At 52.4% G+C, this 25,158-nt stretch overlaps 2 protein-coding genes across 3 annotated transcripts; one reads left to right on the top strand and one right to left on the bottom strand.

The window, feature by feature from the left end:
- Window positions 1-264: 264 nt before the first annotated feature.
- Pla2g3 (phospholipase A2 group III) lies at window positions 265-5,459 on the top strand. Its single transcript, XM_057773023.1, has 7 exons — window positions 265-778; window positions 1,640-1,772; window positions 2,022-2,156; window positions 2,808-3,094; window positions 3,777-3,906; window positions 4,011-4,127; window positions 4,827-5,459. Exons 1-7 carry the CDS (start codon window positions 265-267, stop codon window positions 5,038-5,040), a joined length of 1,530 nt encoding a protein of 509 aa, XP_057629006.1. The 3' UTR covers window positions 5,041-5,459.
- Window positions 5,460-6,200: 741 nt separating this feature from the next.
- Window positions 6,201-17,682, bottom strand: Inpp5j (inositol polyphosphate-5-phosphatase J). Of its 2 annotated transcripts, none has more exons than XM_057773120.1 (13): window positions 17,528-17,682; window positions 14,596-15,743; window positions 14,118-14,231; window positions 13,885-13,993; window positions 13,584-13,700; window positions 13,159-13,334; window positions 12,681-12,792; window positions 12,433-12,542; window positions 12,118-12,301; window positions 7,578-7,715; window positions 7,358-7,435; window positions 7,123-7,227; window positions 6,201-6,981 (listed from the first exon to the last, which is right to left on the bottom strand). In XM_057773120.1, the coding sequence occupies exons 1-13, from the start codon at window positions 17,630-17,632 to the stop codon at window positions 6,475-6,477; spliced, it is 3,003 nt and encodes a 1,000-aa protein (XP_057629103.1). In that variant the 5' UTR covers window positions 17,633-17,682; the 3' UTR covers window positions 6,201-6,474. The 2 variants fall into 2 exon arrangements, 1 of the variants encoding a protein (XP_057629103.1); XR_009057284.1 differs by having other exon boundaries at window positions 6,845-6,981; window positions 7,123-7,255.
- Window positions 17,683-25,158: the final 7,476 nt, after the last annotated feature.

Below are 25,158 nucleotides of genomic sequence, written 5' to 3'. Positions count from 1 at the left end.
ACTGAGGGCAGGGAGAGTGGAGGCGTGGGCCCAGCAAGGCACTTCTCAGCCAATCAGCAGCCTGCCCAGCCGGTGGATTCGGTTACAAGCCCAAGATCACCCCATGCTCCTGCCTTTCTCCTCCTCCTTCAGCTCCATTCATTGGTCCGACTGACACCCAGGGCATGCTGGCATCCCTTCTGATCCAGACTCAGCAGCTGCCTCGTGGGTAACCAAAGGCAAGCATCCAGAAGGCTTTGTCTGAGCAGGCTGGCCTAGGACAGAATGGGGGTTCAGGGGGTCCTTCTGGGGATGCTGGCTTTTCTAGGGGTTGCTCCAGGGGGCTCCCTTACCCTTCACTGGGACAGTACCTCCTGCTACTTGGTCAAGCCCATCCCTGGTAACCCTCTGGGTTCTCTGAGCTTCTTGGGCAAAGATGCCCAAGGCCTGGCACTATTCCAGGCCCTCTGGGATGCGCACTACAGGCTGAAGGTATGTATCAGGCAGGATGACTCTGAGCTCATCAGAGCTTTCGGGGTCCTCTGTACTCGTGAGCCCTCGAGGCACTCCTTCACCCACACCGCTGGACCTGAGCTGCAGAGAGCCCTGGCCACCCTGCAGAGCCAGTGGGAGGCCTGTCAGGGCTCTGAAGATAGCCCTACGGGAGCCAGGGAGAAGCGAGCCTCAGGGCAGAGTGGAGCACCTGACAGAGAGCACGTTAGAAGGAGGAGAGGCTGGACCATTCCTGGCACGCTGTGGTGTGGAGTTGGGAACTCTGCAGAGAACTCCTCAGAACTGGGTGAGCCACGGGGGTGTGTATGTGGGGAGGGGGCTGTCTTTAGAGAAGTGACTTATGTACTTTGAACCTCAACTTTTTTTTTAATCTGTAAAATGGGGTGAGCATGAGTAGCTCTTCATGGGACACATAAGTAATGTCATGGATGGGTCTTACTCAAACCCAGAGTCCTGTGAATCACCTTCTGAGGGAGGAGGCAGGTTGGGGAGGATCCCACTTCTGCTGTAAACAGCCTCTACCCTTGAGGTACTTCAGTGGAAAAAGGCCCTCAGATCTGGGTTCAGATTGCCGCTCAGCACATTCAAACTGACACTTCTTGTAGCTCCAAGTTTCTTATCTACAAGATAAAGGGCCACTTCCCCTTCAGGACTGCTGTGAGCTTTGCTCCTGGGGAACACCCATGAAGGGCGTTATTGCTGGGGCTGTGGTTGTTGGCTGTGTGTCTGCAAGGAGAGCTGGTGGAGGACTTGACCTGAGTAGGCTACCCAGCGCCTTGTGGTACCAGAGAAAATGTCACACCCTCCTGCCCGTCATTCCATTACACACACCTTCATAACTTGGAGCTTTATTTGGGTGTGAGCTTGGGAACTCTGTGAGTCAGCTCTAGTGACTTCCGAGGAAGACACGTCCACATGCTGGAGTGTGAGCTTCCTGGCATGGGGGAGGCAAAGAGGTTGCGAGCCTGGATGGTCTTCTCAGAATATGTTGGCACTATGAGTGTTGTATATCCAGAGACCAACTGTCCTGAGGCCACCGTGGGCTGGGATGACAATTGGGCAAATTCTAACTACTATGGCCAGGTCGGCCTAACTGGTGCAGTATCCAGGGCCCTGTTCTAGCCTGTTCCCTCTTCTCTCCATGCAGGTATGTTCCACGGCCCTGACCTCTGCTGCAGGGAACACGACCAATGCCCACAAACCATCTCACCCTTGCAGTTTAACTATGGCATCCGAAACTTGCGATTCCACACCATCTCTCACTGCGACTGTGATGCCAGGTTGGCAGCAGGCAGAGAGGGTCCGGGGCTCAGGGGGCAGAGCAGAGTTACCCAGTCTTGGGTATCAGCACTAGAAATCCAGAGTATTCTAAAGATCAGAAGCAGGACCCCCTTCCTCTCCCGACCACCTTCAGTGCAGTTGGGCAAAACTGAGGCCCCAGAAATGAATGATCATCTATAGGGTGGGCCATAGAACGTGCCAGGAGGCTCTCTGGGGTCCCGGGATCTGAATTCTGGTTCTGGGGGCAGGTTTCAGCAATGTCTGAGGAGCCAGCGTGACTCCATCTCTGACATCATGGGCATGGCCTTCTTCAATGTGCTGGAGATCCCATGCTTTGTGCTGAAGGAGCAGGAGGCCTGCGTGGAGTGGCACTGGTGGGGCGGGTACGTGGAGAGTGGCTCTGGCAGGGTGGGTGCATGTGGTGTGCACTGGTGGGGTGGGTGCGTGTGGCGTGGCACTGACAGAGTGGGTGCATGTGGCGTGGCACTGGCAGGGTGGGTGCGTGTGATGTGACACTGGTGGGGCGGGTACATGTGATGTGACACTAGTGGGGCGGGTACATGTGGTGTGCACTGGTGGGGCGGGTACATGTGGTGTGCACTGGTGGGGCGGGTACATGTGGTGTGCACTGGTGGGGCGGGTGCGTGTGGTGTGCACTGGTGGGGTGGGTACATGTGGTGTGCACTGATGGGGCGGGTACATGTGGTGTGCACTGGTGGGGCGGGTGCGTGTGGCGTGGCACTGGCGGGGCGGGTGCATGGCTGCCCACTTGAGTCCTTGCATAGCCAGCAGGGCAAGTTGGGCTCCAAGACCAGGGAGGGAAGGAGATCTGTCTGTCCTCTAGAAACCGTGCATTGCAGAGTTTGTCCTTTCCTTCGGGCAGGGTCAGGGGTTTGGACCCTTCTGGGGTTTATCCCATAACCCAGTGGGATGGCAGATGGGACTGGCAGAAATTTAGCCTCTGTAGAGATGACTCTGGGGTCTTTGTGAACAGGAATTCTGGGTCATCAATTGCCTTGAATTGTCCCCTTCAGGTGCAAGGCGTATGGCTCAGTGCCCCTCGCTCACCTCCAGCCCAGGACCTACTATAATGCCTCCTGGGAGGCTGTAGCCACCTCACCTACCTCACCCAGCCCCCAGAGTCCAGCCCCCAGCACACTCCCCCAGAAGAGGCGCCTACAGCAGACACAAGTCGAGCACCAAAGCACAACCACCACCACAACCCTCCAGACCCCTGCTGTTGCCTCCAGGCCTGATGTGGTCCCCAGAGCTCAGTCAGGACTTCCCCATCCAGGCTATCACAAGGGCCCAAAACTTCAAGGTGAGTTTAAAACCAAACTTTCAGGGGGTGGGGTGAGTGGGTGTTCTTGCTTCTATGTGCAAATGCAGGAATTACTTCTTTTCTTGCTCTAAACACCTCCCAGGCACCCCAACTTTTCTCATCACATCCGGATAGCCAGGGGGTTCCATGTTTCATAAGTGGGGCCACACCACATCCTGTTGAGTCCCTCACCTCTCCCCCAATTAGCTGATGGGATCTCAGCATTCAGAACCCTTAGGCCCTATGGACTCTGACTGTACCCAAATGCCAACTGCAAGGGTGAGATGTACCTGGCTGGATGAAGCTGGTGGCGAAGCATTTGTCTACAACATGCATGGCCCCAGGTTCCATGCTCAAGCTGAGAAGAAACAACTGAAGTCCTCACAACCAGCTCTCACTGCTAGGCTTTGACGCATGCTCTTTTCCTGTCAGGAGCCCCCCCCCCCCCCGACTCATCTTTGTAGTCTCTATGTCTAGGAAGCCTTATCTGGGATCTCCAGTGACTGGGCATGGGTGGGGGGTGTGGTTCATTCTATGTAAGTGACATTCTGTGACTATAGGGGCAGAGACAAGAAAGGACCATGTAACTAAGCATACGTACTGGTGTATCTCCTGGATGGTGGCAGGCACGGGTGGGCTCCCTGGTGGGTCAGGCTTTCTTAATGACCACATCTGCCCCCAGGTGCCCACCAAGTCTGTCGAAGGCTTCAACACCTGGACCAGTGCAAACACCAGATCAAGCCCCAGGAAACCAAGTTCCACCTTCTCAACAGCGCCCAGATGCCCCTTTTCCATTGCAACTGTACCCGCCGGTGAGGCCTGCTGGGTGGACTTGGGGGTGGGCTACCTGCTGCCAGGACTGTGCAGGGGCACCTGGCAAGGCTCTGGCACAGCCTGAGCCTACATCTACCTTCAGTCTGGCACATGCCCTGAGGCTCCACAGCTCACCTGCCGGCACCAGCAAGGTTTGGGAGCTCCTGGGAACCACCTGCTTCAAGCTGGCCCCCCAACTCGACTGTGCTGAAGGCAAAGGGTAAGTGATGGCAGAGTCAGGAGGAGTGGGGGCCTTTGCCAAGGGCTGGGTTTGCCTACATAGAGACCAGTTGTGTGCCTGGGACGAGGGGCCTGGAAAAGGGTCTGGGGGCTCTGAACTCCATGTTGCCCTGGGCCCAGCTTTGCAGCAGGCCGGGGTGACTGGGGGATGTATGTGCCTGGGCTCTGTGATTTAATCCTCGTTTGTCTTTGACAAGCTGATGTAGCTTGCCAACTGTCTACCACTTCCTTGTCTGTAGAATGCTATGGGAAAGGCAGGTGTGGGGTACGTGCCTGGAGTCCCAGGACTTGGGAAGATGAGGCAGGATAAAGTACTCTGAGGCCCAGCCGGGTTAGGCAGCAATTTTAAGGCCAGTCTAGGATGCACAGAAAGATTCTATCTCAAACAAACAAACAAACAAAAAGATTTCAGAAGACAAGAAAATAGCAGATGTGCTAGACATAGCTCAAGACCTGCTTGATACAGAGATAGGGAAACTGAGGCTCAATTACTGGCTCAGGTTTCTACAACCATTCCGTATGGAGCCTAAGCCTCTGGGTACTAGCCTAGGTTAATTCTGCCTCATCTGGGTATAGCCATGCCCTCTCTGCCTTGCTGGTGACTCTGGCCTCACACCTGCTCCTCTCTGGGCCTTGTAGCATGGGATTCTGCTGGTTTTGACCCCTGCTCTTCCCACAGCTGCTCTAGAGGCCACAGGGCTATCAAGGTGTCAGCGCGGCACCTGCAGAAGCTTCGACGGAAACGACTCCATTTCTGGGGTAAAGGTGCAGATGGGACCGTGGCACAGCCTCTGGAGCCTTCAGGGACTTCCTGGTCATTCTACAGCCAGTGTCTACAACTAACCCGTGCAATCTGGAGAGTGGGTGGACAGAAGACATTCCAGAGCTCATGACCTTAGGTGCAGCAGCCTGGACCTCCCTCTGGCTTTGCTATGTTCTGAGAGACTCGGCCTCTTCTTCAAGGAGCAGCATGACTCGCATGGACAATAGGAGGGCTCAAGGCCACATCTGCTGCACTGGATGACCTGCAGCTGGTTACACAACCCCTGTGCCTGTGCGTGCTGTTGAGGAGGCGCCTTCTGAAGCCTTGGGTTTCGACCTTGCTGGGAAACTTCATGCACAGGTGGAAACGGGGAGTGACTGATGGCAGAGGTGCCAGAAGTAGGGCCTGACTGTCCCTGCTGCAAAACTGACGTGTCCCGGGACCTGCATCCGGGAGCCTCAGCACCTGGCTCTGAGGCCTAGAGCTGCAAGTGGGAAAACACCCAGATCTGAACCCAGCATGGGGAGCATGCTCCCCACTCTCCTCACCCATCTTTTAATAGCCCTTCCTAGCCCGAGCTAATCTTTCTATTCTAACTCTAAGCTGAAATCTCTCCTGTGCCCTTGCGGAGTTAGGGACCTCCCTCCTCCCGCTCGGCCTTAGTTTCCTCCTCTGAAAAAAGGAGGTGTTTCTTTTTTGTACTTGTTTGTGGATTTGGTTTTGTGTTTTGTCTGAGCCAGGGTTTAACTGTAGCCCAGGCTGGCTTCTGCTATGTGCATGAGTATAGCCTTGGACTTCTGGTCCACTCTCCTCTACCCCCAAGGACTGTGATTACAGGAGTAAGCCATCACGCCAAGTTTTATGTGGTACTGGGAGTGGAACCCAGGGCTTCAACCCTTCAACTCAGGGTTGCTAGGCAAGCATGCAATCAACTAAGTTACACCCCCAGCCTGAAAAGGGGAGCCATAATCATGAACTACTTCACAGGGCTGCTGAGGAGTAACTGAATTAATAAACACATGTACAACCAGTAAACATTCTCTTCTAGTGCATAGCCAGACTGAGCTTTGCTATCTGCTCTTGAAACCCTGAGGGGTCCTCTTGGAGGCTTCAGTTTGCCCATCTGTGAAATGGGTCTAAGATTAAACGGGAGATTAAAGGAGTTGACATGTTTCCATATACAGCTGGTGCCTAATATATGTTAGTTTTATCACTTCTCACATCTATAATTCCTCCCACCCCCATCTGCAAACTTCTCACAAGTCAGGAAGGAGCCAGGAGTGAAGCTGGAGAGTTTTATTCCTAATGGATGACCTCCCAGATGGAAACACCTGCCAGAGTTTCCCCCCTCATCCCAGATGGGGGCCCAGGAGAGGCTTTGCTGATTGTCACAGTTGAGGTGGTGCCAGGACTGAGTTTGGGGAGCCCCAGCTGGCCACTCCTGGCCAACACAGAGTGGCAGGTGTGGTGGACGGACCGCTGGAGCAGCAGCAAGAGAGAGGCAGGCAGGTTTGTGGAAGAGAGAGGCAGAGTGAGGCTGTCCAAACCCTTCTGCCTACCCACATCAGGGCCCCAAGCCCCCTTCCTCTAGCCCCAGTCGGCCCTGGGGACTGGGCGACAGGCTGTTAGGGTCAGGGGCCTCCCGGTCAGTTCTCCAGGAGCCTCCACCACCAGGGTCTACGGTCTCCAGGCGCAGGGCTGGAAGCAGGCCCAGGCTTCGAGGCACAGCAGGTGGGAAGGCCCATGGGCCAGGCAGCCCAGAGGGCCCCTCCTCACTACTACCTCGGCTGCCACTACTGTGACCCCTGTCAGGGACCACCCGAGGCAGCTGGCGACTCTGGGGTGAGGGGCTCCGGCTGCCACCGCGGCGCTCACGGGATGAAGGGCGGAGAGCGAGACTAGGGAAGCGGGCTAGGCCAGGGCTGCGGCTGCGGTGTCTCTTGGACTTGCCGGGGCTGGGACTGCGGGACTTGGGCGCGAGCAGCTCCAGAGTGCTGTCATCCTCACCCTCCGAGCTGGTGCCGGAGCTGTCTGTGCTGCTGCTGGCTGATTCTGAGGTAGGCAGCGAGATCTGCAGAGGATACCAGCCACTACGGCAATCCCACTTGCTAGCCTGCCCACTTCCTCCCTCCAAGTTGGCAGACCCAGAGCGGTAGGGACATTTGACTGGGACTTCTTGATGCGCTTTGGCCCTAGAGTCTGATCTGTTTACCTGAAAGGGTTCAGTGACACCAATAAGGATGCTGTGGTGGTGGCTATAGTAACCCAGGATGAAGTCTCCATGGCCCTTGGGCAGTGATTCCTCACTGAAGGTCACCTGGTGGGCACAGGGGTAGAGGCCCAAGCTGGGGCCAAGGGGTAGCCTCAGGACCCCCTCCCTCAGGCAGAACCCTTGTGTCCCCAGGGCGATGGGTGCCTTCTTCCAACCCTCCTCTCCTTCTAAGTACCTGGTAGACATTTCCATCTACTTCTTCGTGTTTGGCCCAGACATAAGCCACGTAGTCCTTGCAGTGGCGGAAACCCACCTAGGCAAAGAGGAACCAGGGTTGGAACACCCTAATGCTGCAGCTTCCCAGCAGAGAGTCAAACACAGGACAAGCCAGTGATACTGGGGGGGAGGGTAGGCCCCCTCCTTCCTCGAGAGTCCCAGACTCTTGCCTGTCTCACCCGGTATAAGCCGATCCAGTCCCAGGAGCTCCGGGCGAACACTGTTTCCATGCGGTACCGCACCACAGCTTGCTCCGGCCGTGCCCACTCATCGGCTACCTCCAGTCGTACCAAAGGCACGTCATCCCTGAAGGCAAACTGCCCAAGCAAGGCAGGGGCAGGGGACAATGTCAGAGGATGCCCTTTAACGTCTCACATTACCTAGGGCTCTTGGGTAGTGACCCGTGTTTGTAACAACAGTCTTACTGAAGGCTGAGGCAGGAGGATTTATAATTTGAGGACCACCTGGGTAACATGGCAAGTTCTAGACCAGAATGGGCTTATAGTGAAAAACTGTTCCTAAAACCTGGTAAAAATCCAAACCAAACCCAAACAAGCAAAATTTGTGCCTCCATTTCGGGCCTCCTTTTACCCTTAGCTTTCTTAGGAAGTGAGCGGAACGGAGCTCTGAAGACAGCCAGTCTTAGATTTGACCTCGGCTCAGTCATTGCCGGCTTAGACAGAGGGTTACTTCCTCGACTTTTCTGAAAGGTAGAGCCTGGTCTGTAAACTCACAGGCTCTTGTCTAGTTTTAGCTTCTAAAAAAAAAAAAATTATCTGTAGGCGTGTTTTTGGCTTGCATGTGTGTCCGTGTACTCTGTATGTGTCTGGTGTCTGGACCTGGAGTTACAGATGGTTGTGAGCTGCCATGTGAGTTCTGGGAGTTGAATCCGGTTCCTCTGGAAGAGCAGCCAGTGAATGCTTTTAATGGCTGAGCCATCTCTCCTGTGCTCAAGGCTCTTCTTTTAGACCCAGGATTGTACTGCTGATTCCCTGAATTCCCTGAAATGCAATTGGTAATATTTTCCTCAAACTGCTTAGGTGCTCGCTAAATAATCTACCTAAAGGCTAGCAAGGGAGATAGACAAAGCCCTGGGGTACTTGAGATTCCAGGATAAGCGTGGTTCCCTGGAGTCAACAAGAGCCCAGACCTCAGTTCATTTTCTAGCTCTGTCACCAAATTGCTGTGTGACCTCAGACAAGACCCTAGCCACCCCAAACTCGGTTTCCCCCATCTGAATCTTACTATGAAGGGCCCACTAATAACTGCCTTTGTCATCAGTCCAGGAAGACAAAGTATAAACATGAGTGTTTTCCCCTGGGACCAGCCAGGACAACCAGAGAGTCACCTGACTAGGTAGAGTTTCTGCAGTGGCAAGCAGCCAGAGGACTGGCCACCTGTGTCCCTAGGAGCCAGCTCAGGTGGTGCCAGCCTCAGGTCTTTGTCTGGTCCCTGTTGGTCTGGTTTCAGGTTTCCCTCCCTCAGCTTCAGAACCTAGCTGTTCCAGAAGAAACCAGTGCATTCTTTCCCTGTCCCAGGTTCCTAACAGAAGGGCAGGTTGAAATGTGCGCCAAGGCTTTGCAAGGTCAAAATCCCTGCAGAGGCATGGTGGTCCACGTCTATAACCCTAATTCTTAGGTGGAGGCTGAAAGATCAGATCCCAGGATGGTCCTTGGTTGGAGGCCAGACCAGACTACAAAGGACTCTGTTCTAAAAAAGACAAGAACAAACAAACAAAGAAATCCCCAATCAATCAAAACACAAGGCCTGAGAGATGGCTCAGTGGGAATCTTGGTCCTCAGTCTGACCTGAGTTTAATCCCTGGAATCCACATTTGGGAAGAGAGCAGGAACTCCCAAAAGTTATCTTCTGACCTCTTCCAGGGAGTGCACACCTGTGCACATAAATGAATGGAATTTATTAAAGCAAGGGACTGGAAAGGTAGATGGCTCAGTGTTTAAGAGCACACTGTCTGTTCTTCCAAAGGACCTGGGTTCAATTCTCAGCACCCACATGGCAGCTCATAGCCATCTAGTTTCAAAGGATCTAATGGCTCCTTTGGCCTCTACAGGTACCAGGTTCACAGAAACACACACAGTCAAAACACATAACATAAACGAAGAGCATAAAGTAAATAAATAGACTCGGTTTCTCCCAACCTTCCAGGGCCTAAGACATAAGGGATGGTGCATGCTAAATGTCCGCATACAGCCTAACACAGAGTAGGTATGTAGTAGTAATTCTGGGCTTTGTTTCTGAGACAGAGTCTCTGTGCACCAGGGACTCCCGAAACTCACTGAATAACTCAGAATGGCCATGGACTTGAAATTCTTCTGCCCCAGCCTCCAAAATACTGTAATTAGAGAAATTTGCCATCATGTTTGGCTCAATGGGTAATTTTTATTGTTGTTTAATCCAGGATCTTACTATGTGTGGCCCAGGCTAACCTTGAACTCTCTTTCTTTCTTTCTTTCTTTCTTTCTTTCTTTTTTCTTTCTTTCTTTTCTTTTCTTTTTTTTTAAAATATTTTTCAAGACAGGGTTTCTCTGTGTAGCTTTGGAGCCTGTCCTGGAATTCATTCTGTAGACCAGGCTGACCTCGAACTCACAGAGATCTGCTTGTCTCAGCCTCTCGAATGCCAGGTTTAAAGGCGTGCTCCACCAATACCCGGCTCCTGGCCTTGAACTCTTGATCCACCTGCTTCACTATCCTGAATCCTGGAATTACAGGTGTAGGCCACCAGTCCCAGTTTATGCTAATTTTTCAAAAAGTTATTTTCTTTTAGTTCTTTTTGCAGCGCTGGGATTGAACCTGGTGCCTTGCCCATGTTAGGGAAATGCCCTACCGCTGAGCTGAATTCAAGCCCCAGGTAACTCCCCCCCCCCCCCCCCCCCCCGTCTACCACAGGAAGGAGCAGGTAGTGTGGCAAAAGTGCTGAGTCTCAAGGTGAGGTCCCTGACTAAGGGCTGGGGTGAGGTGGCACATATCTGTAACCCTAACACTAGGGGATCTGAGGTAGGAGCTCATGAGCTCGAAGAAGCCTAATACAAAGTAGGAAGCAATCTAAAAATGACAATAGCAAAAGATCCTGCCTGTCCCCGTCCCAGAGTTCACCGGAGGCCAGGCTTGGGCCAATCTCCATTGCAGTTGAGGTATTGGCTTAAGTCCCACTGACTGATCACATGACAAAGTTACCATGGGAAACATTCTTTGGCCTGCAGGGCTCCTTCTTATCAGACCAAGAAATCCAGAAAACACAGCTTAGGTTTCCAGGTAGGAAACATGGTATCCACCCAGTTTTACTTCCTTCACCGAACCTTTATGTGACTTGAGGCACACGGCCATCTCAGTAGGAGCCTGAGGTTACCCCAAAGTCAATCATGGAGTTAGATGACATCATCTTCCAAACAGTTTCTAAGAGTCTAGAGCGTCCCTCTTTCACTTTGGTGACTAGAAACTGTAGCTCTAACCCAATAAAGCCCCCCGCCCCCCCCCCCCCCCCCCGCCGAGCATCTGAGTGGGTTTGGTTTCCCTGGTAGACACTGAAAGCCAGGGATGCTGATGTGCCTCTGTAAAACAGTTTATAGTATGTACGTGTACCTGGTACAGCCCTCTGTACACTTTAAATTCTTCCTAGATTACTTACACTTACATAACATACAATATAATAGAATACAGTGCAATCTAATGCAGATGATATGAAGGTGGTTGTTACTCCGTAATGTGTAAGGAAAGTGACAAGAGTCTACATATATTCAATATAGGCACATGTTTTAAAACAATATTCTTAAATTATTTTTAAAATTTTGTGCATGTTTGTATGGGGAGGTAAGGTGGGTATGTGCATTGTGGGGGTGCCCACACAAGCTAAAAGCATCAGATCTCCTGGATCTCAAGTTTTAGGTGATTGAGGGCTGCCCTATTCATGTGCTGGAAACTGAACCTGGGTCCTCTACAAGATCAGTTAAATTCTCTTAACAGCTGAGCCATCTCTCTAATCCCCCTGGACACATATTTTCTCAAAATATTTTTATCTGTGTATCTGTAGATGTGGAGACCGTGGCACTGAGTTTGGTGCTGGGATAGAACCCAGGGCCTTGTGCATGCTAGGCAGGTAGTCTGCCAACTGGTGTATCTACAGCCTGACTTTGCATTTTTTCCTCTCTCTCTTCTTCATCACTGCCCATTTCATAATGCCTGCCATATGATAAGACGATCATTCAATAAATTAACAATAAATGAAAATCACCTGGGCTTTGAGTACACATTTTGACTTTGCTGCTCTTATTATACATGTGGGGTTTTCTTTTTTTGAGACAGGGTCTCATATACCACAGACTGGCCTCAAATTCTCTATGTATCTAAGGCTGGTCCTGAACTCTTGATTCTCCTGCTTCCACATTCAAATTTTAACCTGTTGCCCTAAACATTTCTTAGAAGAAGGAAGTCAGTTATAGATACGAGCTCTGCAATCAAACAGCAAATACTTGCGTTTCCTCTTACTACTGTATGGTCCTGGGCAAGGGAGGATGCCACGGTCTTATCTGAAAATGGAGATTATAACCCCACGCCCTCCTGGTTTGAAAGAATGGATGTTGTTAAGGACAGATGAAAAAGATTGCTAGATAGATAGAGGATTGCTAAAAAAAAGGGGGGGGATTCTCAGAGGGGCCAAGGGGCCAAGGGATGTCACGAGCTGAGGATGTGGCCAGGACTCACTTGCAGGATGAACTGGGCGGCAACGGGCTTGTGGTCACTGACAGTGTATTCCATGTGGCTGCGGTAGCTGTGCTGGGTCACCTGGAGCCTGTGACTCTCTCGTCCTGAGGGGCTGGGACCTCCACTTGGAGCCTTGACCTTCCACAGAATACGGTCTGTCCAGGCTGGCTTCCGCTTCTTGGCACTGTATAGGAAAGGTAACCTGAGTTCCAGGGCCTGGGGCGGGGCCGGGGTCAAAGCACAGTCCCAGGCTTATCTTCTGCCCTGACTCTCACAGGCTCCCTTGCCCTCAACCCACCCCATCTCTTGGCTTACCTGGTATCATATTTGTTGGTACCCACATCAAACTTGAAGGTGGGAGCAAAGTTAAGGGGCCCTTCCTGGAAACCTTTCAGGATGGGCCAAGTGTTCTTGGCCATGTTGAGCTGTGGGGTCCAGAAAAGCAGAACAAACAACTTGGGCCTTTCAGCATTCAGACATGGGATGGGACAGATGAGGATGGGGGCAGAAACCTGAGCAGTTGGTTGAGTTCAGAGTTGAAGGAGGGACAATAGGGTTCTTACCTGATCCTTTTCCCAGAGCTGATGGAGCTGGTTGCTGTCTATGGCAAACTTGACAAAGTGTAGGTCGTAACTCTCAATGCGGAAGTTCAGGTCCCCAAACCAGAATACGAGGCTGCTCCGGGGTAGGAATGGGGATTAGTGGGTCCATGGGGTGCAAAGGCTCAATCTAGATTTTTCCTGGCACCTATCCAACCCCACAGCACTGGTACCTTTTGAGGTCCCAATGGGCAGGGCCTGCCAGAGCCTTCAGTCAGCCCAGGAACAGAGACGGAGAAGTAAGAGGGTCTAGAGAAATTAGGTTAGGACCCTCAGCAAGAAGCTGTCCCTCAGCAAAGTTCCACCTTGCAGGACCCACCCCTTCCCACCAAACTGCTATCTGCCTCCGTTTCCCTACAGGTAGTATGAGTGGGTCCCTCACACCAGTCAATAGCCCCACCTCTCCGCATCCATCCAGCCGACACTCTGCAAACCCACTTACTCATGGTCCAGGATGCCGTGTGCACCGGGTCCCTGGAACTGCTGGAGGCTAAGGATAGTTTGGAAGTTATCCTTGCGCTGCTCTGCCTTGTCCATGTGCGCCGGCAAGTGGCAGTTTAAGAAGCACAGCATGTGCCCGAAGGCTGCTAGGCGCACGCTTACTCCGCCCTTGTTACCCTAGGGGCGAGGTTTGACGGAGGAGAGTCACTGGGCTGGGCATCAGAGCTGGTGAGCAGCGGAGGAGGCTTAAGCGTAAGCAGGGATGGGGTCTAAGGAAAGAAACAGCATGCTGGTACAGGGAAGGGGCAGAGAGGGAACGCAGTCTAAAGAAATGGGCGAAGCGATAGGTGGTGCTTGGGTTGGGGGGGGTCTCAAGTGTGAGGCAGGAATCTTGCAGGCCACACTCAAGCCCGTTTCCATGCTCACCCAGTAGCCGCCCAGGCCAGTCCGTGTACAGTCCGTCTGCACGTCCCGCAGGAAGGGCAGATGGTAGTACTTGGCAAACAGCAGAAGGATGACACCCTGCATCCTTACGGTGCTCACCTGCAAGGGGAGACGTGTTGGGGGACACTCCACATACGGCTCTCCCCCAGCCTCTGCCTCTGTTTCCTGCTCCCCCTTCTCTCGGATTCAAAGGCCCAGCCATGGAGTCCGTGAAGAGCCCTTAGAGATGGGAGCAGGAAACGGGAAGTATCCCTGCTTCCCACGAGGGTGTTAGCGTCCTCACCAGCACGAAGTTGAAGGGCCCCAGAGCATCCATGAAGAGCTCGCTCCACTGGTCGGTGAAGAGCGCATCCTTGAGACGCTTGTTGATCATGGAATTGACTTCTTGCAACCTGGGAGGCAAAGGGGAAGGGACCGACCATCAGATTGGAGGGGCTGTTTTAGAAATTCCTTCTAAGGCTGAGTGTCCAGGAGGCCGGAATGCTTAGGAAGGGACACACCCACACGACTCCTCACCCTATGGCAATCATATCTGCACCATCACTGTCATGGCCACCGCCCAGGTGAAGAAGAGATGTGACATCATCAGGGGGCATGGCAGTCCCCACGTTCCATGTAACCACAGTGATCCTAGAGGCAGGGGCATGGGGGAGTTTACTGCTGGGCACCATTTCCCCACCCTCCCTTCCTCTCTCACAGGACTCTCTCTGGGGAGTTAAAATGTGGCAGGTAAAGATGTAAGTGCCCTTAGAAAAGACGCAGAGTCGACCTAGCATCCCTAGCTACCTTCCTGGGAAGATAAACTGAAGGAAAAGCAAGTTCCTTAGGAAGATACAATATCTTCTAGGGTCCCTAAGTGGGCCCAACAGCACTCCCCCGCACCAGGATAAATACTTAGGGAGGTGAACTGAGTGAAAATACACCATCCCCCTGGAAGCATGGCCCATCTCTGCTCTTAAGCCCCAGTAACTTTCCATGAGAGAAAATGTCTCACCGGAATCCAGGGTCACTCTTGCAGGTAGGCTGAGCTGACCAAGAGGAAGATGGTGAGGTGGTGGTGGAGGCTGGACTTTCTTGTGCCTGTAGGTTAGGGCTCGGGGACCTGCCAGGCACTGCATTCTGGGTGCCAGGTCTTGGGAGAGCTGTCTCAGGGGCTGGGGGTGCACAGGGAGAGCGGTTGGGAGAACGACTAGGGGAGCGGCTGGGAGACCGAGGTGGCTTGGGCAGAGGTGGGGGCACAGTCTGGTTTGAATGAGTTCCTGGTCGAAAGGTAGGGGACAGAAGTCCAGGGGAGCGGGTGCCAGGCTCTGGAAGGCCTGGGCTCACTTCCAAGGGCAGGGTCTGTAGTGGCGGCGGCAGGACTGGATCCTCGGGGCTGTGGCGTGGAGCCTCTGGTCGGGCACGGAAGGAGGGGGAAAGTCGGGGGTCTGAGGAAGCTTGGGCCCTTGGTGGAGAGGTGGCAAGAACAGCTGCCTGAGCTGGAGTCTGGAGACACCCCTCTGGAGGGGGAATGGGCCTGGGTACTACGACATCCTTCTGTTTAGCTGGCAACTGTCTCTCAGAAGCTGGGGCCGATGTCATAGGTGCTGGAGCCAGGGTCTGCTCCTGAGAGGGCGACAGAGTAGGACTCGGCACTGGGGAAGGACTGGAGGGGGATTGCAGGGGCTGCTCCTGAGAGGCCAGGGCCAGGCTCAGGCCTGAGGCTGCCAGCGCTGGCTTAGGTCCCACAGAAGTGGGTGATAACTGCTTCTGGTCCTTGGAAGTTGGAGAAAGGATGGGCCCCAGGGTAGCTGGAGGAGGCCTTGGCATAGCAGAGGCGGATATTACTAGCTGCCCTAGGGACTTTGGAGCCAGGATGGAGACTGAGGAGGCTGCTGGAGGCTTTGGTCCTGCAGAGGCAGACACCACCAGCTGGCCCACAGATGTTGAAGCCAGGTTGGAGGTGCGGTGGGATGGAGGTCTTTTCTGTTCTCCAGGGGTGGAGAGTGGAGCTAGGATGGGTCGGGAAGATGCCAAAGCTGGCCTTGGTCCCTCGGAGGGAGGTAACACAGCTGCCCGTGGTCCCACAGGTGCCAGAGCCAACCTTGGTTCCGAGGTTACTGGGCCTGTGTTCTTTGCTGAAAGCTGAAAACTTGAGTTCACCTTGTGGAGGACAAATCAATGACTCAGGGTGAATTTTACCAAGGGCTTGAGTCTCCATTTCCATAGAGACCCTGGCAGACCCATACAGCCAAGAACAGCAGATCCCACAGAGACCCCGGCAGACCCACACAGCCAAGCACAGCGGATCCCATGGAGACCCCGGCAGACCTATACAGCCAAGCACAGCGGATCCTGTGGAGACCCCAGCAGACCCATACAGCTAAGAACAGTGGATCCCACGTAGACGCCAGCAGACCCATACAGCCAAGAACAGCAGATCCCACATAGACCCCAGCAGACCCGTAAAGCCAAGAACAGTGGATCCCATGGAGACCCCGGCAGACCCATACAGCTAAGAACAGTGGATCCCATGGAGACCCCAGCAGACCCGTAAAGCTAAGAACAGCGGATCCCATGGAGACCCCAGCAGACCCGTAAAGCTAAGAACAGAGGCTCATTCCAAGGAAATTCTCCCCTGCTATTGCACTCCAACCCGTTCTGCTCTAGGTCAGTTTCTCTCTCAGAAGACACGGGAGACAAAACCATGTTTCCATATTAAACTTTAAAAGACTGAGAGAGACCCTGAATGGACCAAGAAGAGCATGCTTCTGAATCTGAGGGCTTTCCTAGTCTTCCTCTATCTTGACCAGCTTCTAGGGCAGCTACCACTGTAGCCCCTACAGCTTCCCTTACCGAGGGTTGCTGACAATACTCCAAGTCTGTCCCTGTGGGTTTGGAGACACAGGGTCCACCATGCTGAGTGCCTTTTCCTCCCTCCACAGTGCCAGTAGCCCTTAGGTGACCCCTCGGTCACAGCCCTGCTTGTGCTGATCCCTTCCCAGTGCTCTGTGCAGTGTGCAGAGCTGGCAGCTGAGCCTGTCATATGCATTCCCACCCTGGCTCCGTGATTTCAGGCAGAGGGACCCTGGGAAGGGTCCTCACCACAGGGTGAGCAGCCTGTCACTTTTAGCCTAGCACTTCCTGGAAGTCCCCAATGCTAGAGAGTGAGTTCTCCCTTGGCCAGGTATCCCAGGGAGTGTGGCCTGCTGCCACGCCTCTCCATGCCCAGGCTGTGCCCCCTTATCCTGCCTGTGAGGACAGGCAAGTAGGGACCCTTTACACCCGGCAGGTGGACAAGGACGGTAGCCCCCTGCCTTGTCAGTACTGTTATGATGTCCTCAGTCTCCAGAGGCCAGGAAACCTGTCCTTTGCCAGGGAGGACAGAAGGTCCGCATTCACCCCAGGGTGGCCCCATCCTGCTCCATCCCAGTCTCTGTCCGCGTCCTTCTCGGTTCAGAGAACCTGAAACTCTGCCTCCTCCGCGAACTCACTCTTTGAGGCGGCAGTTTGGGTACTCCCAGTGTGTGCCCCTCCCCCCAACCACCATACCGCCTCCAACACTCACAACTTAGACATCACAGATGTCACAATTCTAGTCTTCAGACACAAACCCCCTCATTTTGCATGGGCTCAGAGAGGACCAGCAACTTGCCCAAGGTCACACAGCAAAGCTGGAGAACAGCTGGGTTCCCTGACAACCATCCAGAGTGCTTCTGGGGGGGGGGGGCTCTGGGCCGTGACTGATTCTATTTCTCTATGGGCACCCCACCACTGCCCCTACAAGGTGACCTTTTTTGTCCAGTACCTGCTTGGTGGGCACAGAAAAGTACCAGTCTCTTAGCCACTTAGCCAGGGGCACCAGAGTGCCTGCAGAGTGTGTGTGTGTGGTGGGGGAATGTGAGACCAGAGATCAGGAATGGGAGCTAGGGTTTGGGGGCTCTTACCTTTGAGGGTGCCCCAGCTTGCAAAACCCCATGGGACACAGGCAAGGGTCCCAGGCCAGTCCTGGTACCTGGCCTGGCACTACCACTGCTGCTCTGGCCCTCCATGTCTGCAGCCCCTGGCAGTGCAGCCTGGCTCCCTAGGGTTCTGACTCCAGCTCCTCAGCTCCCGGGAACCAGTGATGTCACCAGCCATTTCAACCTGCTGAGAATTTAAAGGCACAGGCACCCACTTACCACATTGAAGGGTGGCCAGGGCTAAGTGGCTAAGCCCTAGGAAAACTTCAAGCTGTCTGCGGATGCTGGAACATCCATGGGTAATATAAGCATCTATCAGCCTGGCCCTAATCCCTCCGGGATGCTGTAAGAGACCCCCTGTCTGCTCCATCCTCCAGACAGTGAGCCAGACCCACCCTTCCCCCAGGGAGGACCACAGGCACACCTGCAGGTTTATAGGGACTGGTGGTTCAGAGGTCAGCAGCCTCTTTTAAGGCCTCAGGGACACCAGAGTCCCTGCCCAGTTGTTTTCCTGACTTCCTGATTAGCTCAGGACTTGGCTTGGCCCCCACCCTTGCCCCATTTTTAAGCCTTGGGCCAGCTCCCCCTCCTCCACCTCATGCCTGTCTGGCTTATTCTTCTCAAACCAAAACCAGACAGTCGGGCTCCAGCCACTGGAGTCTTCTCTCTTTCAAAGCCAGAGCCAGTCCCTCCTCTTCTGCAGTTATCTCATTGCCCTCAGATGTCCCCACGTCCAATCTCAGCCTCTCTCTAACACTCACTCACTGGCTGTGGATCTGAAAGGCCCTTGTCAGGGTCGGTGCAGGAACTGAGGAGGTCCTGCGGTTCAGTGGGTTAACCCAGGGATCCCACCGACTTGAACCAGTGGGGCACATGGGGGAGGAAAACTAGGGAGGAGTTCACAGTAGGAGGGGGACACATATTGTCACCCTAAAACCAAGGAGGCCATCGCAGGAGGCTTGCTGAGAGTTTGGGGCTAGCCTGAGCTATAGTATGAGTTCAAAGTCAGGCCTGTTTTGGGTGTACAGGGAGACTTCTCTCAAAAAGCCAAAACCCAAAACAAGCCCAAAGCTCACTAGTCTTTCAGACCTTAAAGATCAGAACCCAGAACAGGGCCTGGTGCCCAGCAGGTGCAGGGGAATGAATGAATGAATGAATGAACGAATGAGTGAATGGAGAAGAGTTGATCCGTCTGTAATCCCAGCACTTGGAAACAGGAGAATCGAGAATTCAATGCCATTGGGCTGGAGAGATGGCTTTAGCAGTTTAGAGTGTGATTGCTTTCCAGGGGGCCCAGGTTCGTCTCCTAAAAGCCTTGTCAGGTGACTCACAACCTGTGACTCCAGCTTCAAGGGGAGCTGATCCTGTGAGAGCCCACACATGTGGCATACACACACATGCACACAAGATGAAAATAAAAGTTCAATGTCACCTTTTGTTATAAACAGTCGGGCCCCACTGGGCTATGTGAGACCCATTTTCAGTAAAAATAAGTAAGAAGAAAAGAAGAGCGAATGATTGAAAAGGTCGGGTTTGGACAGAGATAAATGTCCTGCTCCACGCTGACTGGTCTCAGCTAAATTACCCCGGAATCTGAATTCATCTAGGATCTCTAGGTTGTACCACAGATGAATGACACCCAGGTCAGGCAGAAAACGTTCAAAGTTCTTTCGTTCGTTTGGGCGGCCATGCAGTATTTACTTCTTTGTTTGTGTTGTGCATGTACTTGGCGTGTGCCTGTGTGTGCAGGAGCATGTGTCCAGGTGCATACGTGTGGGAACCTCAGGTGTCTTGTTCTGCCATTCTCTATCTTATTCCTTTGAGACAGGGTCTCTCACTGAATCTAGAACTAGGTTAACAGCCAGCAAGTCCCAGCAAGCACCCTGTCTCTGCCCTGTACCTGTTCCATGATAGGGTTTCAGGTGCACACAACTATGCCCAACTTTTTACGTGGGTTCTGGGGATTTGAACTCAGGTCCTCAAGCTTTCACAGCAAGTTCTCTTATCTACTGAGCCATCTCCCCAGCCCAAAATGTTCAGAAGCCTGTGCCCAGAGTCCTTGTAGGTCAACGGCCAACTCTGCATTTTCACTAGCCTGTGCTAACCCCACTGAAGTTCTTGGGAACAGATACTACAGGCTGTCTGTGCTCGCTCTTTTGGACTCGCTCTGAGTCAGGCCTGTGTATCTGAATTGGCTTCTTTGTAAGTAAGGCTGGACTGTGGAGAGGCAAAGACTCAGGCCAGTGTAAAGCATGGGATGGAAAGATACTTTGAGGGAGACGGGGGAGATGACTGTCACGGTGGGGGTGTTAACACACCTGATGATGGTGGAAGCAAGGGCCTGTGGGCAATAGCAGGAGTGGAATGGAAGGGGGTAAAGGTGGGGGCCGTGATGGTGAGGATGATGGTGTGTGTGTGGTGGAGGGGGTGATGGCAGATGAAGTGAACAAGGCAGTGGTGGTGGAAACCGCGGGATGAAGGGACAGTGACAGTGATGAGGGTGGTGAGGCGGAAGAGAAATGGAGCCGTGGTGGGGGTGTGTGAGAGGGAGAAGGAGCCCGACCATGGTCACCAAGAGGGAAGAGAACCTTGTCTGCTCCTCCAGCTCTTCTTTCACAGTGGGTAACTGGGATTCTCAGGAGAGCTGGCCTCGGATACCATCCCGGAGGAGTTTAAAGGTGCAGATTCAGGCCTCTCAACCCCAGGGCTGAGAAAGGGGTACCTAGGCCCTTGGCAAGCGATGCAAAAATCACAAAATGAATGGGCAGGTTATTCCTCTGCCAACCAGGGTTCCCCACTGTCACTGCTCACTGGGCTCAGGATGCTGCTGCTGGGAGCTTTGCTCCTGTCCCCGTCACTGATTTACTTGGGAGGTTTCTGAGAGTCCTGATCTGTGTAAGGAAAAGTAAAAACACCAGATGTTTCCTGCATTCGCCACGACGATTAAACGAGCTATCCGAAGAAGTTAGCTTGGAGCAGGGTGCGAGCAAGCAAGTTCTTAGTAAGCCGCTCTGCAGTCATCACCACCATCTTTTCCAGACCACCCATTTAGTGGATGCTGAAACTGAGGCCTAGGGTGGTTGTATTCTGGGAAGAGAAAGGAAGGGGAATGGGGTGGTGGGGGGTGGACCCCTGCTGAGACGGGAGCTGGTAGGAGCTATATTTGAGCTTCTGGAAGGATGACTAAGGAGGTTGATAACAGGCTCTGGGGCTCAGGGCGGCAGGCCGGGGGCAGCTGCCACGGAGAACCGCCCCCCTGAAGACAGCTGTCTTCAGAAGCCCCTCCCAGCTCCCTGCTTTGTCTCACTCTGTGGAGGTTACAGCCCAACCTGGCACTTTCTGGAAACTTCTCACACTCCCCTTCAGACTGTTGAGGTCAGGGAAGGGAGAGTCCTGGAGGGGGAGACTAATCCAGTCCCTCTCCCCATCACCCCGTTTTCCTGCCCAGAAGGTCCCCAGTGACAGAGGGAGAAGTTGAGCTTAGCAGAGGACAGGGTGGACAGTGCTCCTTGGGAGGAAGGAGATGGGTAGTTCTCCCCCTACAAAAGAGGTCACATGATTGTCGAATCCTTGCTTGGCAGAGGAGTCTGAAGTGACAAGGAGAAGAAAAATAAATGTCTAGGAGCCAGGTGACAGCTAGGGTGTGGAAGATTTACCTGAGGGAGGATTCGAAATTTGGTTCTGTGCCCTCCTGGCCTTATAGCCCAGAGGGAACACATGAGCAGGCAAAGGAGAGAAGGCCCCTTCCTCCCTTTTCCTCCTCCTCTCCCTCACTTCTCACTCGCTATCCTTTATGGTCCTCTCTGCAACCCAACTCAGACCCACGGTCAATGAAGTCACTGTGGCACTATGTGAGAGATGCCTACAAAGGAACGGAGGTAAGCATCAGGGAGCATAGCGGCCACAAAAGGAGCCCTCCTCCTCCAAGGGTCCTCACTGGTAGCAAGTGCCTCGTCCTAGGGCTGGCTCCTCGCTCCCACTTTGTGGGACAGATGGATGTCCTCGTCCAAATGCTGTCACGCCACTCAGGAAGTGGGCTGGAGGAAGAGGAGTGACTTTCCCAAGGTCACACAGCTGGGACTGAGCTCAGACATCCCTCCTCCCTCTTCTCTGCTCCCCCTCCTCCCAGGCAGCCAGGCACCCGATGTCAGCTGCTCTGAAGTGAGTGGCTATTTTTATTCTGGTGCGAGGGACCTGAAACAGCAGAGCCATGTAGGTTAGAAGACTCGAGGACACCGGCCTCAGCAGCAAGGAAAAGCTCACTGCAGCTACTGGACCCTGCTAAACTTGCCTGGGGGAACTCTTGTTCCTGAGCTTCTGGGTCTTCAAAAACTTCTTCATTGGAGGTCAGGGTAAAGCATAGAACCGGAATAAGCTCTGTTGGTGGCCCTCATCCTATACCCAGCTTGAACTCTAACCTTGAGATTGACTGAGACTTGATCCCATACCAAAACAAATCCTCTACTGCAGCTCTCCAAAGAGCTCTGACCATCACCTTAGAATTGCTCTCTGAGCCAGGCAGTGGTGGCACGCGCCTTTAATCCCAGCACTCGAGAGGCAGAGAGAGGCAGGTGGATCTCTGTGAGTTCAAGGCCAACCTGGTCTACAAGAGCTAGTTCCAGGACAGGCTCCAAAGCCACAGAGAAACCCTGTCTCGAAAAACATAGACACACACACACACACACACATATAATTGTTCTCTGGCGAGCCACATACTGACCCTGACCTAATCCTGATAAAAGGCCAATCCTAACTTGAGACCTTCATTCTGGACCACGACTCAGTCCTATTTCTAGCCTAGGGATTGAACCCCACTCACAGAGAGCTCATTAACCTCAGTCAGGATTACCTCTTGCTGAGACTAAGTCCTGTCTCTGATATAAGTGAAACACTGGTTTTGTCCACAGAACCCTGAGCTTAATCATTGACTGATCCTTGATCTCACAATGAATTCTCACCATGTATCATGCAAATTCTGTTTATTTTGGTCATACATGGAGCCTTGAATCTGGTCAAAGTCCAAGTCCTAAGTTTAGTTGTTGACTGAGCCATAACCCTGGTCATACACTGAGCCTTAACCTGGACAAAGACTGAATCCTGACTTCATTCTAGGTTTAGTTCTAAACCTACTGCGCTTTTGTTATTGCTATTGTTATTGGTGGTGATGATATCTATCTGTCTATCTGTCTGTCTGTCTATCCATTCATCCATCATCTGTCTATCTTCTGAGAAGGCATCACTATGTAGCTGATCCTGCAGTTGTGTTCCTCTTCTATCTCCCTCTTCCTCTTCCTTCTTCAAGACAGGGTTTCTCTGTGTAGCTTTGCTGGTCCTGAAACCCTCTGTAGACCAGGCTAGCCTCAAACTCAGAGATTCCCCCGCCTCTGCCTCCCGAGTGCTGGGATGAAAGGTGTGCACCACCACCACCACCTGATTTCTTTCTCAAATCTTCATTTGAACTAAAAGCTGCCCCAACTCTGACGAGCCTAAACTCATCACAGGCTAAGCTTCAGTCCCGACCTACCCAAGGCTGCACTCTGCCACCTAAGGGCTATGGGCTGTGAGCAGAGCTCTATCCTGGGATGCCTTGTGCTGCTGATACCAGAAAGTTCCTGATATTGTTGTGGCCTTTGTCTCCCTTGCTGGTTCCACCATCTGGTGGTCAACCCTCAGCAGGCCAATCTGTGGTGCAACAGCCACAGCGTCTAGGTTAATGCAATGAGAGTGGTTTGGTGGCATATGTCCAGTGAACAAGAAGGGCCCATGGGGCACTGGGGCTTGGGTGTGTCAGCAGAAAAACCACAGGCTCTGTGGGGCCTCTGGTTGCAGTTGCCCTGGGGCCCTTATTAAGATAGATAGGGGCTGGCGGGGGGGAACTAATGGATTATATTCCATAGTTTTGTAAACACAATTTACTACTTGTGTTTAGTTGACAAACACAGAAAATACAGAAAAGGGTACAGAGGAGAAAAAAAATTACCTATAGTTTCAACCTCTAAGAGACAGCCATTTTTATTTTTAGATTTTTTTCTTGATTGTTTTGATCTAGTCAAATATATTTGTGTATGCATAGTTTATAATATTGGTTGGCTATGTGGGCCATCATCACACGTATTACCATCTACGCCTTTCTCAACAGGAACAGGGATGCGGCTGACCTTGTCCCCAGCTTTAGGAATGGGTCAAAATTGGTTATTCTGATGAGAAATTCTCACGGCACATGATTGGATCATGGAAAGATTAATGGATAGAAGGAGATTTTTACTGGGAATTTGAAAAAAGAAGCTTACTTTCTATCCTGGCAAATTTGAGAACCCACCCTTCCTCTCTTAGAAGTGAATGTTACCAGCGATTCTTCATCAACTAGACCTTTTTTATTTTTATTTTTTAAAATGCAGTCACACTGTATTGCTCTGGTTGGCTTGGAACTCACAGAGATCCACCTGCCTCTGCCTCCCGTGTGCTAGGGTTAAAGGCCTGTGCCACCATGCCCAGCTTTTTATTTATATTTTAAGTATGTGACTATTTAGCCTGCAAGCAAGTCTGTGTATCACATTTGTTCCCCCAGGGCCTGCAGAGGGTAGGTTGAGGCATAGGATCCCCTGAAACTAGAGTTACACATAGTTGTGAGCTGCCATGTGGGTGCTGGGAACCAAACATGGTTCCTGTGGGAGAGCAGTCAGTGCTCTTAACAGCTGAGCCATCTCTCTAGCCCCTCTGAGGATGACTTGAACTCTGATCCTCTTGCCCTGTCTCCTAAGTGCTTTTATTATCATGGCCAGCTTCTCACATTGGTGTAGGGACCCAAACTCACATCTTCATCATTATGAAGCTCTTGATCCAACATGTTAAGCTATCTCCCCAACTCAAAAGCCCAATTGTTTGCATTTACTTACTAGTGTGCATGTGTCTGTGCACATGTGCACACATGCATGTGTGTAAGACTGAGAACTTGACACCACATACATGTGAGGATCAGAGGACAATTTGTGGGAGTCTCTTTTCTCATTTTGCCATATGGGTTCTGGGAATTGAACTTAGGGCATCAGTGTTGACCACAAGTGTCTATAATCACTAAACCATATAAGCCTCCCCGCATCCTATTTTTAAGATGCATTTTTAAAGTGGGGAATAAGCTCAGGAAGGTAAAAATACCTCAGATCACCAAGCAGCCTTGACTCAATGTTGATAGGGTTCTCTAGATTCAGTGGGAAAGGGCACAGCGCGTTCTTACTGTCTGCCAGGGATTCGTTCCAGAGCGCCCTTCCATACATACACCAACTTGAAAGACAAGGATGCTCAACCCCATAGGTAAAAGGGCTTATATTTCCCTCAAATCTGTGTGGCCCTCTCTTGTACTCACACCGTCTCTAGATCATTTATAACACCCAATACAATGCAAGCGCTATAAATAGCTGTCGCGTCCTATTGGCTGGAATAATGAGAGAAAAAGAGTTGGTGCATGTTCAGTACAGAGACAGCTCCTACTTGCTGATATTTCTAACTTGGACTGGTTGAATCCAGGGTGAGGAAGAGCTGACTGTACTTGTTGTGTTTGCTGGAGGCGACATGACCCACAGAGGTGTTTGGGGTTCAAACCCAGATCAAGGCGTAAC

Source organism: Chionomys nivalis, chromosome 6, assembly GCF_950005125.1.
Source record: "Chionomys nivalis chromosome 6, mChiNiv1.1, whole genome shotgun sequence".
Taxonomy (NCBI): Eukaryota; Metazoa; Chordata; class Mammalia; order Rodentia; family Cricetidae; genus Chionomys; species Chionomys nivalis.
Note: the sequence above shows the minus strand (reverse complement) of the source record. Positions and strands in the feature narration are given on the sequence as shown.

Bases quoted from the DNA above. Each gene is read 5' to 3' on its own strand.
- Pla2g3 (XM_057773023.1), top strand. From the start codon at position 265: ATGGGGGTTCAGGGGGTCCTTCTGGGGATGCTGGCTTTTCTAGGGGTT. The intron at 2,157-2,807 runs GTACGTGGAGAG...TGTCCCCTTCAG, and splicing joins GAGTGGCACTGGTGGGGCGG to GTGCAAGGCGTATGGCTCAG. The intron at 3,095-3,776 runs GTGAGTTTAAAA...ATCTGCCCCCAG, and splicing joins CAAGGGCCCAAAACTTCAAG to GTGCCCACCAAGTCTGTCGA.
- Inpp5j (XM_057773120.1), bottom strand. From the start codon at position 17,632: ATGGAGGGCCAGAGCAGCAGTGGTAGTGCCAGGCCAGGTACCAGGACT. The intron at 12,543-12,680 runs GTAAGAACCCTA...TGGACCCCACAG, and splicing joins AGCTCTGGGAAAAGGATCAG to CTCAACATGGCCAAGAACAC. The intron at 12,302-12,432 runs GTAAGCCAAGAG...TTTCCTATACAG, and splicing joins ACCAACAAATATGATACCAG to TGCCAAGAAGCGGAAGCCAG.